This window comes from Coregonus lavaretus (assembly GCF_964263955.1).
Source record: "Coregonus lavaretus genome assembly, chromosome: 10".
NCBI classification, from domain to species: domain Eukaryota; kingdom Metazoa; phylum Chordata; class Actinopteri; order Salmoniformes; family Salmonidae; genus Coregonus; species Coregonus lavaretus.
In genome coordinates, this window is record NC_139997.1 from 50,780,771 (window position 1) to 50,796,693 (window position 15,923).

The window sequence follows — 15,923 nt, forward strand, 5'->3', positions numbered from 1 at the left end:
GGCGGATCCGGCTCTGGGCCCGATCCCCACTCCCTCTCCAACCCCCCAAAGTACCCCTGGTCCGGTCTGGCCCCGCTGGCCGGAGCCGGACTGACGACACGCACCCCTGGCTTGGTGCGTGGAACAGGAACGGACCGGACCGGGCTGACGATGCGCACCCCTGGCTTGGTGCGTGGAGTAGCAACTGGCCGGACCGGGCTGACGATACACACCCCTGGCTTGGTGCGTGGAGCAGGAATGGACCGGACCGGGCTGACGATGCGCACCCCTGGCTTGGTGCGTGGAGTAGCAACTGGCCGGACCGGGCTGACGATACGCACCCCTGGCTTGGTGCGTGGAACAGGCACGGGCCGTGCTGGACTGACGACGCACACCACTGGCCTGGTGTGGAGAGCAGGAGCGGGCCGGGCAGGGCTGACGAAACGCACCACAGACTTGGTGCGGGGGGCAGGAATGGGCCGGACTGGGCTGGCGACGCGCACCACAGACTTGGTGCGTAGAGCAGGAACGGGCCGGACAGGGCTGACGAAACGCACCACAGACTTGGTGCGTAGAGCAGGAACGGGCCGGACAGGGCTGACGAAACGCACCACAGACTTGGTGCGGGGAGCAGGAACAGACCGGACCGTACTGGGGACACACACCACTGGCCCTACACCGGGATCTGGAACGGGCCGGACCGGACTGGTAACACACCCCAGTACCTCTCGCCGTGCCTCTCCACCTTCCATCCCCTCTTCGACCAGTGGCCCCCGTAACCTGGCGGCCTCCTCTGCCAACCCGTTGGACCGCTCTATCGCGGCCTCCTGCTGCCCCGACGTCGTGAGCCCCCCCCTAAAAATTTTCTGGGGTTCTTTCCTACCCGTGGACCAGGTCTCCATGTCTCTAGCCAGACACTCACTCCACTGCTTCAAAGTCCAACCTTTCTGCTCCTCACTTGGCTTGGCCCAGTCGAGACTCCTACTCCACTGATCCCAGGTCCATCCTCTCTCCTCTTCACGCTGCTTGGTCCTGTCTTGGTGGGTTCTTCTGTCACGATCGTCTAATGAGGAGGACCAATGCGCAGCGTTGAAGGTGAACATACTCATTTATTAGCGAAACGTGATCAAAACAACAAAAGACGGTAACGTGACAGTACACGGTTAAACACAACCAACTAGAAACAAGAACCCACAAAACACAAAGGAAAAACCGACAGTTTAAATATGGCTCCCAATCAGAGACAACCAGCAAACAGCTGACACTCGTTGCCTCTGATTGGGAGTCACTCAGGCCAACATAGAAATAAAGAACATAGAACTACACACCCTGGCTCAACATAACAGTGTCCCCAGAGCCAGGGCGTGACATTGTCCATACTCTCTCTCTCTCTCTCTCTCTCTGTATTTGAGTAGGAACTTCGTGTGGGATGTTTAGGAGAGTGATGGAGTACGTGTGGTGCGTGTGGGTCTGTGAGTGACTATGCAAGCTGAGTGTGCGAGCGACTGTGTAAGAGTAGCGTGCTAAGCAGAACCTTGTGTGCTGCCGAGATGGCCCTGTGTGATTGTCACCCTAATTGCTTCCAGCTGTGTGTGTGCATGTGTGTGTGTGTTTGAGGGGGGGTTGTGTGGCAAGCAGCCCCTCTTGGGGAAGGGACCACTTCAAGTGCGGTGGTGGGACCGCCAGAGGCTCCCTGGAAAGAAGGGCCTGTCTCTGGGCTGCCTCCCAAAAGGCACCGTTTTCCCCACATAGTGCACTACTTTAGACCATGGCCCATAAGGTCAAAAGTAGTACACTATACAGGGAATAGGTTGTCATTTGGGATGCAGTCCCTGTCTCTGGGCTGCAGCTGCTGCTTGGCTCCACACGGCTCCACTGCTGCAGCTCAGGAACAAGGGGTGGAGGTGTGTGTGTGTGTGTGTGTGTGTGGAGGTGGGGGAAAGACGGCAGCAGCACAACACAGGGCCAGGAGCTTTCCATGACTGCGTGAACTGACCAGGAAAAACTCCAGACCCAAGTAATATGCTATTAATAAGGGCTCAGAGTTTTTCATGGCAAGGTCACAGCAGTTGCACAGTGCAGGTCTTACTTAAGAGAAGTCAGTCAGAGACTCCACAGAGACATCGGCCCAAGTAGATGGTGAAGGGGCACCATATTCTTCTTTCAGGATTGTTGTAATTCGCTCTGGATAAGAGCGTCTGCTAAATGACGTAAATGTAAATGTAATGTTACAATTCAGCTGGAAGTACCAATTCCTTTTGGTTCAGGTGAAATAATTACCATTTAAAATGGGAATCGATAAGGACCGTGGACTATTGTATTATTCTGCTGTGGTGACTGACAGGAGAAGTCAGGCCTTCCCACTCATCTGGCTAGTGTGCGTTAGGATGAGGGCGATGGTAATGAGGGAGATGGTGATGAGGGAGATGGTGATGAGGGAGACGATGATGAGGGAGACGGTGATGAGGGAGACGGTGATGAGGGAGACGGTGATGAGGGAGACGGTGATGAGGGAGACGATGATGAGGGAGACGGTGAGGAGGGAGACGGTGATGAGGGAGACGATGATGAGGGAGACGATGATGAGGGAGACGGTGATGAGGGAGACGATGATGAGGGAGACGGTGATGAGGGAGACGGTGATGAGGGAGACGATGATGAGGGAGACGGTGATGAGGGAGACGATGATGAGGGAGACGGTGATGAGGGAGACGGTGATGAGGGAGACTGTGATGAGGGAGACGATGATGAGGGAGATGGTTATGAGGGAGACGATGATGAGGGAGATGGTAATGAGGGAGATGGTTATGAGGGAGATGATTGGGTGACCTACCTTTCTGGCTCATGTCTGTGGGCAGGTGAGGGGGGCTGGGGTTGAAGTGGTCGTTGCTGTACGGCAACAGGGACGTCAGGGGGTGCATCCCGTGAGACTGCTGGACCACCGAAACTTTGTTGGACTGCAACAGAGAGAGAGAGAGAGAGAGAGAGAGAGAGAGAGAGAGAAAGAGAGAACGAAAGAAAGAGAGAGAGAGTGTGAGAGAAAGAGATAGAGAGAATGAGAGAGAGAGAGAGAGAGAGAGAGAGAGAGAGAGAGAGAGAGAGAGAGAGAGAGAGAGAGAGAGAGAGAGAGAGAGAGAGAGAGAGAGAGAGAGAGGCGGTTGTCATTTTAAGCATGGCTTGGAACAAACAGATGTGCTTTGGAGGCTGAATACATTTGCTCCCATTGGGTTGGCTGGGGATTCGGGGAGGGGTGGAGGGTGTGGGGGAACATTTGATCGATAGGCCTTTGATGATCAAGGGAGGCTGCGTGAGAGCTTGTTTGCTTTCATGTTCCTGTTTACAAATGGCTTTCAATAACTTACGTGAAATCCAGTTATTTCTAATGCTAACAGCATGCTGTTTGACATATGATATGTCACAGTGGTTACCATGTTGGAGGTACCCGTTCTTGGACACAGTTGCAATAGCAGAGCCTTTCATATTTGTTCAATGTGTGTGTGTGTGTGTGTGTGTGTGTGTGTGTGTTTGAAGGTTTGGCAGAGGCATTGATTTTCATGTGTATGTACATATTTATGAAAAAGTTTTCTATTTTTTCCCACTGCTCTGAAGACTCCGGCAGCAGTACTACTGAGAGGGGCTGAGGCTTGCCCTGCTGCTTCACATTGCCCCCTGCTGCTTTACAAAGTGAATGCCTTATCACTTTAAGGCAGTTCTTCCACGCTCGCCGACACACATTAAAACACACTTTCAACATTGCCCTATATCCCACCTGATTACATCAAATTTAAACCTCCTAACACAGGATCTCATGTGTATGCAGTGGGAGAGGAGCTAGATCAATATACTTCCACTGCTTTTAATGTTCCACACACATGCAGACAAAACACAACATCAGAGCTGAGAGAGAGAGGGAGATTTCTGCAGTATAGTAGTCTACAGTATATTCAGGAGCAGGGCATCGCTCTCTCTCTCTCTCTACCTCTCTCTCTCTCTCTCTCTCTCTCTCTCTCTCTCTCTCTCTCTCTCTACCTCTCTATCTCTCTCTCTCTCTCTCTCTCTCTCTCTCTCTCTCTCTACCTCTCTCTCTCTCTCTCTCTCTCTCTACCTCTCTCTCTCTCTCTCTCTCTCTCTCTCTCTCTCTCTCTCTCTCTCTCTCTCTCTCTACCTCTCTCTCTCTCTCTCTCTCTCTCTCTCTTCTCTCTCTCTCAATTCAATATCAATTCAAAGGGCTTTATCTCTGTCTCTCTCTTTCTCTCTCTCTCTCTCTCTCTTTCTCTCTCTCTCATCTGTAGGAGACCAGAAAGACCCTCCAGGACCACTGGTTCCGTTTCAAGGTCTGAGGCTGATGTTCCATTTCCTCGTAACATTAGAGCCGCCACACAATTGTATATTTCTGTTTCTTGATGTCTCTCCCTTCCTAAAGGCAATTAGCCGTCCTTGAAGTGGTTCTCTATGTGCGTTCCTTTTTTACACACACTCGCAGAGACCAAATGAGCGCACTCCTTTAACGTATAATTATCAGCCTCCCTCTATTTAAAACCCCCCCACACAACTTAGACATAATTATGATTCTGTGTTGTAACAGTGACGGACTAGTGTGTACACGCATAGGAGCGAGTGCAAACAAATACGCACGTACGCACGAACGTACGCATGCACCTAAAGAGAGGTGAATGAACTAAAGACTTCAATCTATAACTCGAATCTACAATCTTCGGTCTCCGATAACATCAAAGACAAAATTCCAATTAGATATTAAACATTTTAAAGTACGGCAAACGCACAGTGCTCCTCCTGCAGTAATATAATTTCACTTAAAAGGACATCTATTAGCATATTGATATAGCCTTTTATCTGGCGGGGTTGTGTTTGAACAGGAATCCGGTGTTAAATAAAAGAGGTAATGGTGTTTGAGACATCACTGGGAATTAATGATGGATGACGGCCTCCCCCCGACGACCAATAGGCTACACCTTGACCCTTGTCTCTGCAGCTTCATTCCCTATGCTGATGAAACACTTTGCCCATAATGTATTCTTTGGTTTTCACAGACCTAAGTAGGGTTTTTTGAAGCGGAAATGAAGGGTCCTTTCTAATCTCTCTATTTCATCGTTGATAGATTAAACGCACTCACTTCTCTGTTCATCCTCTAGGGCTACCCTCTGTTATATATCATGGCTGAATGAAGTATAATCATTTGGATTGAATGGTCTTGTTTAGGGCTTTCAAGTAGGTGAAAAAAGCGATTTTGTAAAGTGAGCTTTCACAAAGAGATCCAATTCAACTCAGTTGTTTTCTTTTTGTAACATTGTCATTACATGAATGAGCAGAAGACATAAAATACCACTAATAAAACACCCTCTTCCCCTGACAATCAATCACAAGTTACCATGAATTACCATTCTGTTAAGTACAGAAAACAACTATGGTTGTAATGTCATGTCCTATTTATTACAATAGAGAGCCTGTTCCCACTGTATACAGTGTAGCCTATATGTGGCCCCTGTGAAATCCCAGGTTAAGCCGCTGGGCTGCAGACATAGACAGGCAGGAGGGGAGACAGTTGTGACTGTTAACCAATCCACTGTCCCACCGCCACACTGAGCCAGAGCCTCGCTGTGGTGAGGCTGTGGCATTACTCATACAGACACGCTTTCAACACTACCCACACACCCAAACACACACACATTTTCAACAATACCTACAGACCCCCATCCGCACCCCCCCACACACACACATCCCCCCAACGCACACATACACCCCCCCATACACACACATACACACATCTTTTCAGCAAAACCCCCGCCCTCACCAACACATATTGACTGAAAGGTGAGAGACAGGTTGGAGGTTTGGGCGAGCAGGAGTATAGAGCCTGAATCTAAAGGAGTAGGGAAATAACCCACACCTGACTGCAGTGCAGAGAGAGTGTAAGGGTTGGCTGAGGTGGCACAGGAAGTCTTCAAAATGAGACCTGAAACTTTCACATTATTTTTGATCCCGGAACTGGCCATGTGCTATATATGGGTCCAAGCCAGGAATGGAAATAATTTAAATAGTGCTCTGGATGACTAAGTTTAAGGTTTCTATACAAAGACTGAGCCAGTTTCATGTGTGTGTGTGTGTGTGTGTGTGTTTCCAGTGCCCAGGGCCCATGTCCAGTGGCTGACAGTCAGGTAGAAGTACTCCTAGCGTCCCTTCCCCCTGTCACTGCCACTCCCTGCCATTATAACCCAACACCCAATCACACAGAGTAGGAAGCCTAATCTGGAAGTGATTCTCCCTCTCCAGAGTTACCCAAAATGAGCAGCACTTAGTTGGAGGTTTGGAGAACATCAAAGCCCAGGCAGACATAACAACGCAGCCATGTTTAAAATACTAAATCCCCCTTCCGCACACATGCACCCACACGCACACACACAGACACACACACACAGCCAATGCACAACACAGTGGACATACAGTTGAAATCGGAAGTGTACATACACTTAGGTTGGAGTCATTAAAACTCGTTTTTCAACCACTCCACAAATTTCTTGTTAACAAACTATAGTTTTGGCAAGTCGGATTGGGCATCTACTTTGTGCATGACACAAGTAATTTTTCCAACAATTGTTTACAGACAGATTATTTCACTTATAATTCACTGTATCACAATTCCAGTGGGTCAGAAGTTTACATACACTAAGTTGACTGTGCCTTTAAACAGCTTGGAAAATTCCAGAACATTATGTCATGGCTTTAGAAGCTTCTGATAGGCTAATTGACATCATTTTAGTCAATTGGAGGTGTACCTGTGGATGTATTTCAAGGCCTACCTTCAAACTCAGTGCTTCTTTGCTTGACATCATGGGAAAATCAAAAGAAATCAACCAAAACCTCAGAAACAAAATTGTAGACCTCCACAAGTCTGGTTCATCCTCGGGAGCAATTTCCAAACGCCTGAAGGTACCACCTTCATCTGTACAAACAATAGTACAGAAGTATAAACACCATGGGACAACGCAGCCGTCATAACGCTCAGTTCAATTCCAGAACAACAGCAAAGGACCTTGTGAAGATGTTGGAGGAAACAGGTACAAAAGTATCTATATCCACAGTAAAACTAGTCCTATATCGACATAACCTGAAAGGCCGCTCAGCAAGGAAGAAGCAACTGCTCCAAAACCACCATAAAAAAGACAGACTACGGTTTGCAACTGCGCATGGGGACAAAGATCGTACTTTGTGGAGAAATGTCCTCTGGTCTGATGAAACACAAATAGAACTGTTTGGCCATAATGACCATCGTTATGTTTGGAGGAAAAAGGGGGTTGCTTGCAAGCCGAAGAACACCATCCCAACCTTGAAGCACAGGGGTGGCAGCATCATGCTGTGGGGGTGCTTTGCTGCAGGAGGGACTGGTGCACTTCACAAAATAGATGGCATCATGAGGAAGGAAAATTATGTGGATATATTGAAGCAACATCTCAAGACATCAGTCAGGAAGTTAAAGCTTGGTCGCAAATGGGTCTTCCAAATGGACAATGACCCCAAGCATACTTCCAAAGTTGTGGCAAAATGGCTTAAGGACAACTAAGTCAAGGTATTGGAGTGGCCATCACAAAGCCCTGACCTCAATCCTATAGAGCATTTGTGGGCAGAACTGAAAAAGCGCGTGCGAGCAAGGAGGCCTACAAACCTGACTCCTGGTTACACCAGCTCTGTCAGGAGGAATGGGCCAAAATTCACCCAACTTATTGTGGGAAGCTTGACCCAAGTTGACCCAAGTTAAACAATTTAAAGGCAATGCTACCAAATACTAATTGAGTGTATGTAAACTTCTGACCCACTGGGAATGTGATGAAAGAAATAAAAGCTGAAATAAATAATTCTCTCTACAATTATTCTGACATTTCACATTCTTAAAATAAAGTGGTGATCCTAACTGACCTAAGACATGAAGTTTTACTAGGATTAAATGTCAGGAATTGTGAAAAACTGAGTTTAAATGTATTTGGCTAAGGTGTATGTAAACTTCCAACTTCAACTGTATATGCTATACTGGTGGGCAGATGCTGGGGTGTGTTGGTGGGGTAGGGGAGGGAGGATCATAGGGGATCTTGTATCTAGAGTGTTACCACCTAGCAGCACAGTGGGAATGCTCCATTGCTGAGCCATTCTGTCTGTAACTGAACAATATATGGGACTGAGGGACAGACAGACAGACCAGGCCAACCCAGTATACAGACTTGCAGAGGAATTATATCTCCATCTAAATGAGCACAGTTCGACAACAATAAAGATGTGTTCAGCTCCACTGAAATTGTCTTTAATGATCATGCTTTAAAACCTAATTAATGGTCTTCTTGTTTATGTCATCAAAGGAGTCATCCGTAATTATTGATGCAAAATATTGACGCAGAATTAAGGGAAATGAGACGACCACAGAATCATAAATCCTGGTGAAAATTGTCACTTCCTCCTCTTTATGGTTTATCAACACAATAGATAAACCGTTTAACACACAGACCCAGACATATTTGTTTGTCTAGTGGAGTTCTGTACACAGAACCAGACATTAAACTGTGAAATAAGAGCATTGTCAAAGCGGCTCAAAAGTCAGAAGTATGATGTGTGTGGTTATTCTTGGGTGTTCATTGTTTGTTTAAAATGTCAAGACTTATACAGATGTAGGATCTTAATTTGAGCCAGTTCGCTACAGCAGGAAAATAAACCTGCAGCAACAGGAAATGTGAATTATTATGTGGATTATAATTAATGGCCATTTTTGTACGGGTTAATACATTTTTAGTTAGGTCAAATCAAGTCGGAAATGTAAAAGTGGAAATTACAAACTAAGAAGCCTTTTTAAAGATGTACTATGCAGAAATCGCGCTGCCATTTCCTGATTGCTAAAATTCTAATAGTTTGCCTAATTTTAGTTTATGTGACAAAACAAGCAAGTATATTGTAGATAATCATTGTACCATCTAAACCGCTGTGAAATATATTTTCCATAACCAAAAATATTGTATTTTCAGCTGTTTGAAGCTGGTGTACAAAACCGAAAGTAAAAGACACAAAACGAAACTAAAGAATGGGAAGCATAGAAATAGCGCACATAGAAAATATCTATCTACCACTTCTTAGACTTGCTTTCATTGAGAATGACAGATCTATAACACACATTTCTATGTGAATTTGGTCGGGTCGCCCAAAAAGTTACATATTGCAGCTTTAAAACTAAAATACACTACAAGTCAGCAACAAAATAATGATCAAATGAAGATCCTACATCTGTGCTCTCTGACCTTGTTGGGTGCTGTGGTAGGGAATCCTCGTCACCTACAACACACATGACCTTTTATGAATCCCCCCTGTACATTGCAGGAAAAGACACCCTCGAAATGTTCTTAAAGATCCCCTTGAATCAAATCCCTTCAGTCAGTGGTTGAATGGTCTTACAGTAATGATGCTGAGCAGACAATACATTCAGCACCGTGCTAATCATAGTGAAACCTGTCCTCTACGGCGGCTGGGACAGCTTTCACTCACAGGTGGTTTCTGAAAGCAGACCTGGCACCCCCCCTGGGAAATACCACAGCACATCAAAAAACCCTGCCATCAGGCTTTGTGTTGTGGTCGATGACACATTAGACTTATTGATTTCCCAAACTGATCACAGCTTCCCTTGTCAATGAAAACCCCCCTCTATACTGTATCACTAGCAAGGTTGGCGACAGATTTTCATGCGAATATTCTAAAATCTGCATATAAACAATATGCAGATTTTCCCCACCAGAGATGTGTTTCCATCAAATTGATTTGTTGGGGATAAAAGGCAGTGCGTGATGACGTAGTGCACATACAAATATAATTTGAGGATAAATTCCCATGTACCGAATACTGATGGATTTCTCACAAAAAAAAAAAGGAATTATATAGCAAGTGTGCCCACTCTGGTCTTGGCACCTGCGCTCTAGCCAACAGCTGGCAGATACAGTGCGGGTATAGCCTACATGATGAGATCATTTTAGACAAAAGAGCGACATATTTTTGTATTTGTCAAACGACAGCCAAGCATCGATGATCATGGCAACAGAATAAGACCCTCAATATTTATTGGAAAGGCGCATCAAGCTCATCACCTTGCTGATGCTCCAGATACTCAACTAGTCTCAAGAAGGCCAGTTTTATTGCTTCTTTAATCAGCACAACAGTTTTCAGCTGTGCTAACATAATTGTTTTCTAATGATCAATTAGCCTTTTAAAATGATAAACTTGGATTAGCAAACACAACGTGCCATTGGAACACAGGACTGATGGTTGCTGATAATGGGCCTCTGTACGCCTATGTAGATATTCCATTAAAAATCAGTTGTTTCCAGCTACAATAGCCATTTACAACATTAACAATGTCTATACTGTATTTTTGATCAATTTGATGTTATTTGAATGGACAAAAAATTGCTTTTCTTTCGAAAACAAGGACATTTCTAAGTGACCCCAAACTTTTGAACGGTAGTGTATGTAAATGTGATATTTCAGTTTATTATTTTTAATAGATTTGCAAAAATGTCTAAAAACCTGTTTTTTCTTTGTCATTATGGGATACTGTGTATAGATTGATGAGAAAAAAAACAATTGAATCCATTTTAGAATAAGGCTGTAACGTAACAAAATGTGGAAGAAGTCTGAATACTTTCCGAATGCACCTTGTGCACAAACTCTTCCAAACTATTTCGGTTGGGAAGCATGAGGATGCCTTTAGGCACTAGTCCTATGCCTGATATATGAGAGTTAGGTTGATCAGGACAGGCAGACCTTCCCTCAGCATGGCTACTAGTCCCTTTATAGTGCACTACTTTTGACCAGAGCCAGTAGTACACTATAAAGGGAATAGGGTGCTATTTGGGACACGACCCCTCAGTGAGCCGCTACTATGCTAATTACAGGGTCACACGACAGCTCCGCAGCTCCCCCTCACATTAAAAGAACTAGCGGGATCTGCTACTGGGTCTCCAGGAGTCTAAGTGTGTGTGTTTTGTGTGCGTGTGTGGGTCACACACAGGGTGGGTGGGTTGGGGGTCTGTCAGGGAGGGTTGGTCCAGTGCACTGCAAGCCAGGGGTGGGGTGTGGCCCTGCACTGCCGGAGTGTGTGTCCTCTCCTCTTTAATGTCCCCCACGAAGAAATCGGGGAGGAGTGTGGATCAGTCTCCGGCCGTCCGTTGGTTTGTTAGTCACACGTGATATCTCAGACAGCACTGGGACAATTTTGACGAAACTTGGGTGAATGATGCGTCTGGCATGTATAACATTACAATGATTGGCCCAAGGCGGGACCTATAGTAATGAATTGAAATGTGTTAGTCACACGCAATATCGCAATTGGCCCAAGGGGGGGCGCTGCATCATTTGTTAGGGACGACATATTTACTGTTGCCCTGTTAATCCCCTAAAATCGATGTCCCTGCAAACATCTCATTAGCATAATAAAACAATCCCCATAAAAATCTGTAAATTTAAGCTGTTTTTTTGCACTGAATGCATCTCAATCCACCGCATCCGCCTATTCATGTTACACTTCTGCATCTGTGGTGAAAGGTGACAAGAGCTACAGAAGTGTTTGTCAGACCATGAGACATCCCGAAAATTGGTCTTCTCACAAAATCGTCTGTAGCGTCCGAACGGTTTGGCCTACAAACTATTATGACCCCCTCTATGGAAAGATGAGACTCTCGCAAACACGATGGTGTTCTCCGTTTTGCTTTACAACCCCCACAAGTGTCTTGGGACTTGTCTGAAGTCGGTACAGCCGATCTGCCAACTTCTGTCTGTAGCATCCGAAAAGTTTGGGCTACACATAATTTGACCTCTCTGTGGAAAGGTGACTCTCACGAACACGTACATGCCCACAGGCCTCACAAGACTTGTCTGAAGGTCCCCCGGTACCAGTTGAAAAAATGAATGGAAGTACATTAAGAAGGAAAGAAATTCCACAAATTAACTTTTAAGAAGGCACACCTGTTAATTGAAATGCATTCCAGGTGACTACCTCATGAAGCTGGTTGAGAGAATGCCAAGCGTGTGCAAAGCTGTCATCAAGGCAAAGGGTGGTTGTTTTAACACTTTTTTGGTTACTACATGATTCTATATATGTTATTTTATAGTTTTGATGTCTTCACTATTATTCTACAGTGTAGAATATAGTAAAAATAAAGAAAAACCCTTGAATGAGTAGGTGTGTCCAAACTTTTCACTGGTACTGTATATATGGAGACTGTTTAGTGCAAAAAATAAGGGGCTAAATACATGTAAAAAAAAAAAAAAAAGTTTCCTGATCTTTCTTATACACTATATATACAAAAGTATGTGGACACCTCTTCAAATTAGTGGATTCGGCTATTTCAGTCACACCCGTTGCTGACAGGTGTATACAATCGAGCACACAGCCATGCAATCTCCATAGATAAACATTGGCAGTAGAATGGCCTTACTGAAGAGCTCAGTGACTTTTAACAGTGCACCGTCATAGGATGCCACCTTTCCAACAAGTCAGTTTGTCAAATTTCTGCCCTGCTAGAGCTGCCCCGGTCAACTGTAAGTGCTGTTATTGTGAAACGAAAACGTCTAGGAGCAACAACGGATCAGCCGCGAAGTGGTATGCCATGCAAGCTCACAGAACGGGACCGCCGAGTGCTGAAGTGCTAGCACGTAAAAATTATCTGTCCTCGGTTGCAACACACTACCGAGTTCCAATCTGCCTCTGGAAGCAACGTCAGCACAATAACATGTCCGTCTGAGCTTCATGAAATGGGTTTCCATGGCCGAGCAGCCGCACACAAGCCTAAGATCACCATGCGCAATGCCAAGCGTCGGCTGGAGTGGTGTAAAGCTCGCAGCCATTGGACTGGAGCAGTGGAAACGCGTTCTCTGGAGTGATGAATCACGCTTCACCATCTGACAGTCCGATGGACGCTACCTGCCCCAATGCATAGTGCCAACTGTAAAGTTTGGTGGAGGAAGAATAATGGTCTGGGGCTGTTTTTCATGGTTCGGGCTAGGCCCCTTAGTTCCAGTCAAAGGAAATCTTAACGCTACAGCATACAATGACATTCTAGATGATTCTGTGCTTCCAACTTTGTGGCAACAGTTTGGGGAAGGCCCTTTCCTGTTTCAGCATGACAATGCCCCTGTGCTCAAAGCGAGGTCCATACAGAAATGGTTTTTCGAGATCGGTGTGGAAGAACTTGACTATCCTGCACAGAGCCCTGACCTCAACCCAATCGAACACCTTTGTGATGAATTGGAACGCCGACTGCGAGCCAGGCATTATCGCCCAACATCAGAGCCCGACCTCACTAATGCTTGTGGCTAAATGGAAGCAATTCTTACAACATCTAGTGGAAAGCCTTCCCAGAAGAGTGGAGGCTGTTATAGCAGCAAAGGAGGGACCAACTCCATGTTAATGCCCATGATTTTGGAATTAGATGTTCAACGAGCAGGTGTCCACATACTTTTGGTCATGTAGTGTATCTCTCAGATATAGGACAGACACTTCAGAACAAACTTCCTTTTGTTTTTTGTGGGGGACTATCTGTTGTTCCATGTAGTGAATCTGTTATTCAATGTGTTTGTATGGGCTAATAGCAGTATACTACTTTTTATACTTCAAGCGGTCTGAAAATTCAAAATCAAGCAGCAAAAGGATGGTATGACCTTTCTAAAACAATTCCATATAGCTTAGTAGAACCCCCCTCCCCTGGATTAAACAGGGCTTAGACACTTATGGGTTAAATTGTAGGAACATCAAAGGACTGGGAGAAGAGAGGAGTGTCTCTGATGGGAGGAGTGCTTCAAAGACACTCTGAACTTTGGACTACATTTGGATAGAAAACATGCATGTATACTACACATGTAGACCACTAATGGGGTATACAGTGTGTGTGTGTGCATACGTGTGTGTATGGAATATGTTGCAAATAAGAACGGTAGCCCTGTGTTCCGTGTGGAAATGGTAACTGTTTCAGTCCAAGAGGTCACTTTCAGTTCAGACATCTCAACACCTCCCCCAAGAACGTCATGATGACCGAATTGTGTAAACATCACCCCAAGTTCCCGTGCCATGAATCAGTCTATAAAGTGTCAATGGTCAATTCAGCTTTCCCGTGTTCACAAACAAAGCAATGTTAATGTGTACCCAAATGGCACTATATAGGGAATAGATTCCCATATGGGACGTAGATAATGTCTTTGATATCTGTCTATCTAGTCTGAGAACGCTATCCCTCTACTTTGACCTTAGAGATGAGCCTCTTCCTTCCGAGGGGAGGATGGTAGAGCAAAAGAAGGGAGGAGGGGATGGTTCTCCCCAGCCTGACCTCTACCCAGTGAAGTGAGATGAACAAATCATTCGTGGACAAAAGAGGCCTGAGGCAACTGATCAATCAGAACATTCCTCCAGCATCCGTCTTTCTTTCTTTTTTAGATTTGATTTCATATTTTATAAACAATACAAAACATATCGGAGAGATCTTTCTTATCGACAGACTCCGTTGACTTATCACAGTGTAGCGCTCCACACCCTGCACCTACTGTTGATGAAGGTGAACACTTTCTGTCTCGCTGACTGTCTAACTAGGCCCTGAACTCCCTGTTCTTCATAGCACAACAAACTAGCGCTGATTAGCCATTGAAACAAGACCCATCACCCCTGACACGACACATATTAAGTGCCTGATTCTGCTTTCCATCTGCACAGTTCAATGGCTATCGGTAAACTCAACACAGGAGAAATGGATCAATCCATTCAAAACCAGCAAAAACAGTCCATACACACCCAAATCCTCTATCTATCCATAACCGCATGCATCATCCATATCCGTCCAGAGTTAGATGCAGTAGTAAATAGTGGAGATCAGGAGAACATAGCTGCTTAATGCATGCATAGAGAGGGAGGGTGGATGATCTTCTTTCATGTCATCATTTATTCTGTCTGATTAATTCCCTTTGCCCCTGTGGCTGAAGTGATTCCAGTGGATATGCCCCCCCCCCCCTTCTCCTTCCTCCTCTTCCCTCCCTCCTACCCCCTACCCCTCTCCATACAGCCCCGAGCCCTCTCCTCTCTCTCCTATCTCAGAGCCCACTTGCTGGGCTGGGCCCTCTCTACGCCCGCCGGCCGCACTAGGAACAAGGCATACCGTTCCCATGGTTACCGCCCCTGCACTGTGTTTGCCGTCCGCAGGTAGGCTGCAAGGCCCGCTCTGTGGAAATCTGTGCCAACTCACTCCTCTCAGCCCTATCTGTGTGTGTGAGAGAGAGAGCCAAACCCCTTCACCCTGCACTGCTCTGAGGCAGGTCTGCTGCTGCCGGACAGCCAGAGAAGATGAGATGCGGATGGAGCATTTAGATGGGTTGTGTGTCTGCTGCTACATCATCAAGTAGCTTAATGTGACTTAATTCAACATCAACTTAAGCCTGTGAGGAACCTCCTGTTGAGACACATCCTAAGCCCCTTGATTCACCTGAAGTTAGACCCTGGACGTATCTTTAAGTGGCCCTACCAACACGGATGTAGTGCTGCTGTAGCGTGGGGAGCGGCATTGAGAATGCACAGAGCTGGTAAAAATGTTTCTGGAAAATGTATTAGAATAAATTCTAAATAAATAATATTTAATTACCACAAAAATTCCATGAAAACGATAGAATGACAAACTAAATAAATTTGTAGGCTATAGTAGCCTATAGGTAGGTAAATGGTGGTTTCTTCCCTGTCTTCTCTCTCTGGCAGTGGCGTGAATGATGAATAACTGTAGGCGTGTGAAGAGGCCCACCTTGAGCGGGCCAAATCTTATATAACAACAACTGCCACAGACAGAAAACTTCAGGGGTTGCTAAAATGGCTGTCGCCAAAACAGTTTGTTATGGACTTGGGGCTCATGTAGGCCTATGACTCACTTGAA

General features: G+C 45.7%; 1 protein-coding gene across 2 annotated transcripts in view; it reads right to left on the bottom strand.

The window, feature by feature from the left end:
- The window catches only part of tcf7 (transcription factor 7), a 58,478-nt gene that overhangs the window by 19,513 nt on the left and 23,042 nt on the right, over positions 1 to 15,923 (bottom strand). For both annotated transcript variants that reach the window (XM_084170243.1, XM_084170244.1), the window contains exon 4: positions 2,813 to 2,936. In XM_084170243.1, the coding sequence (XP_084026369.1) occupies positions 2,813 to 2,936 (124 nt within the window). The remainder of the gene's footprint in view (positions 1 to 2,812; positions 2,937 to 15,923) is intronic.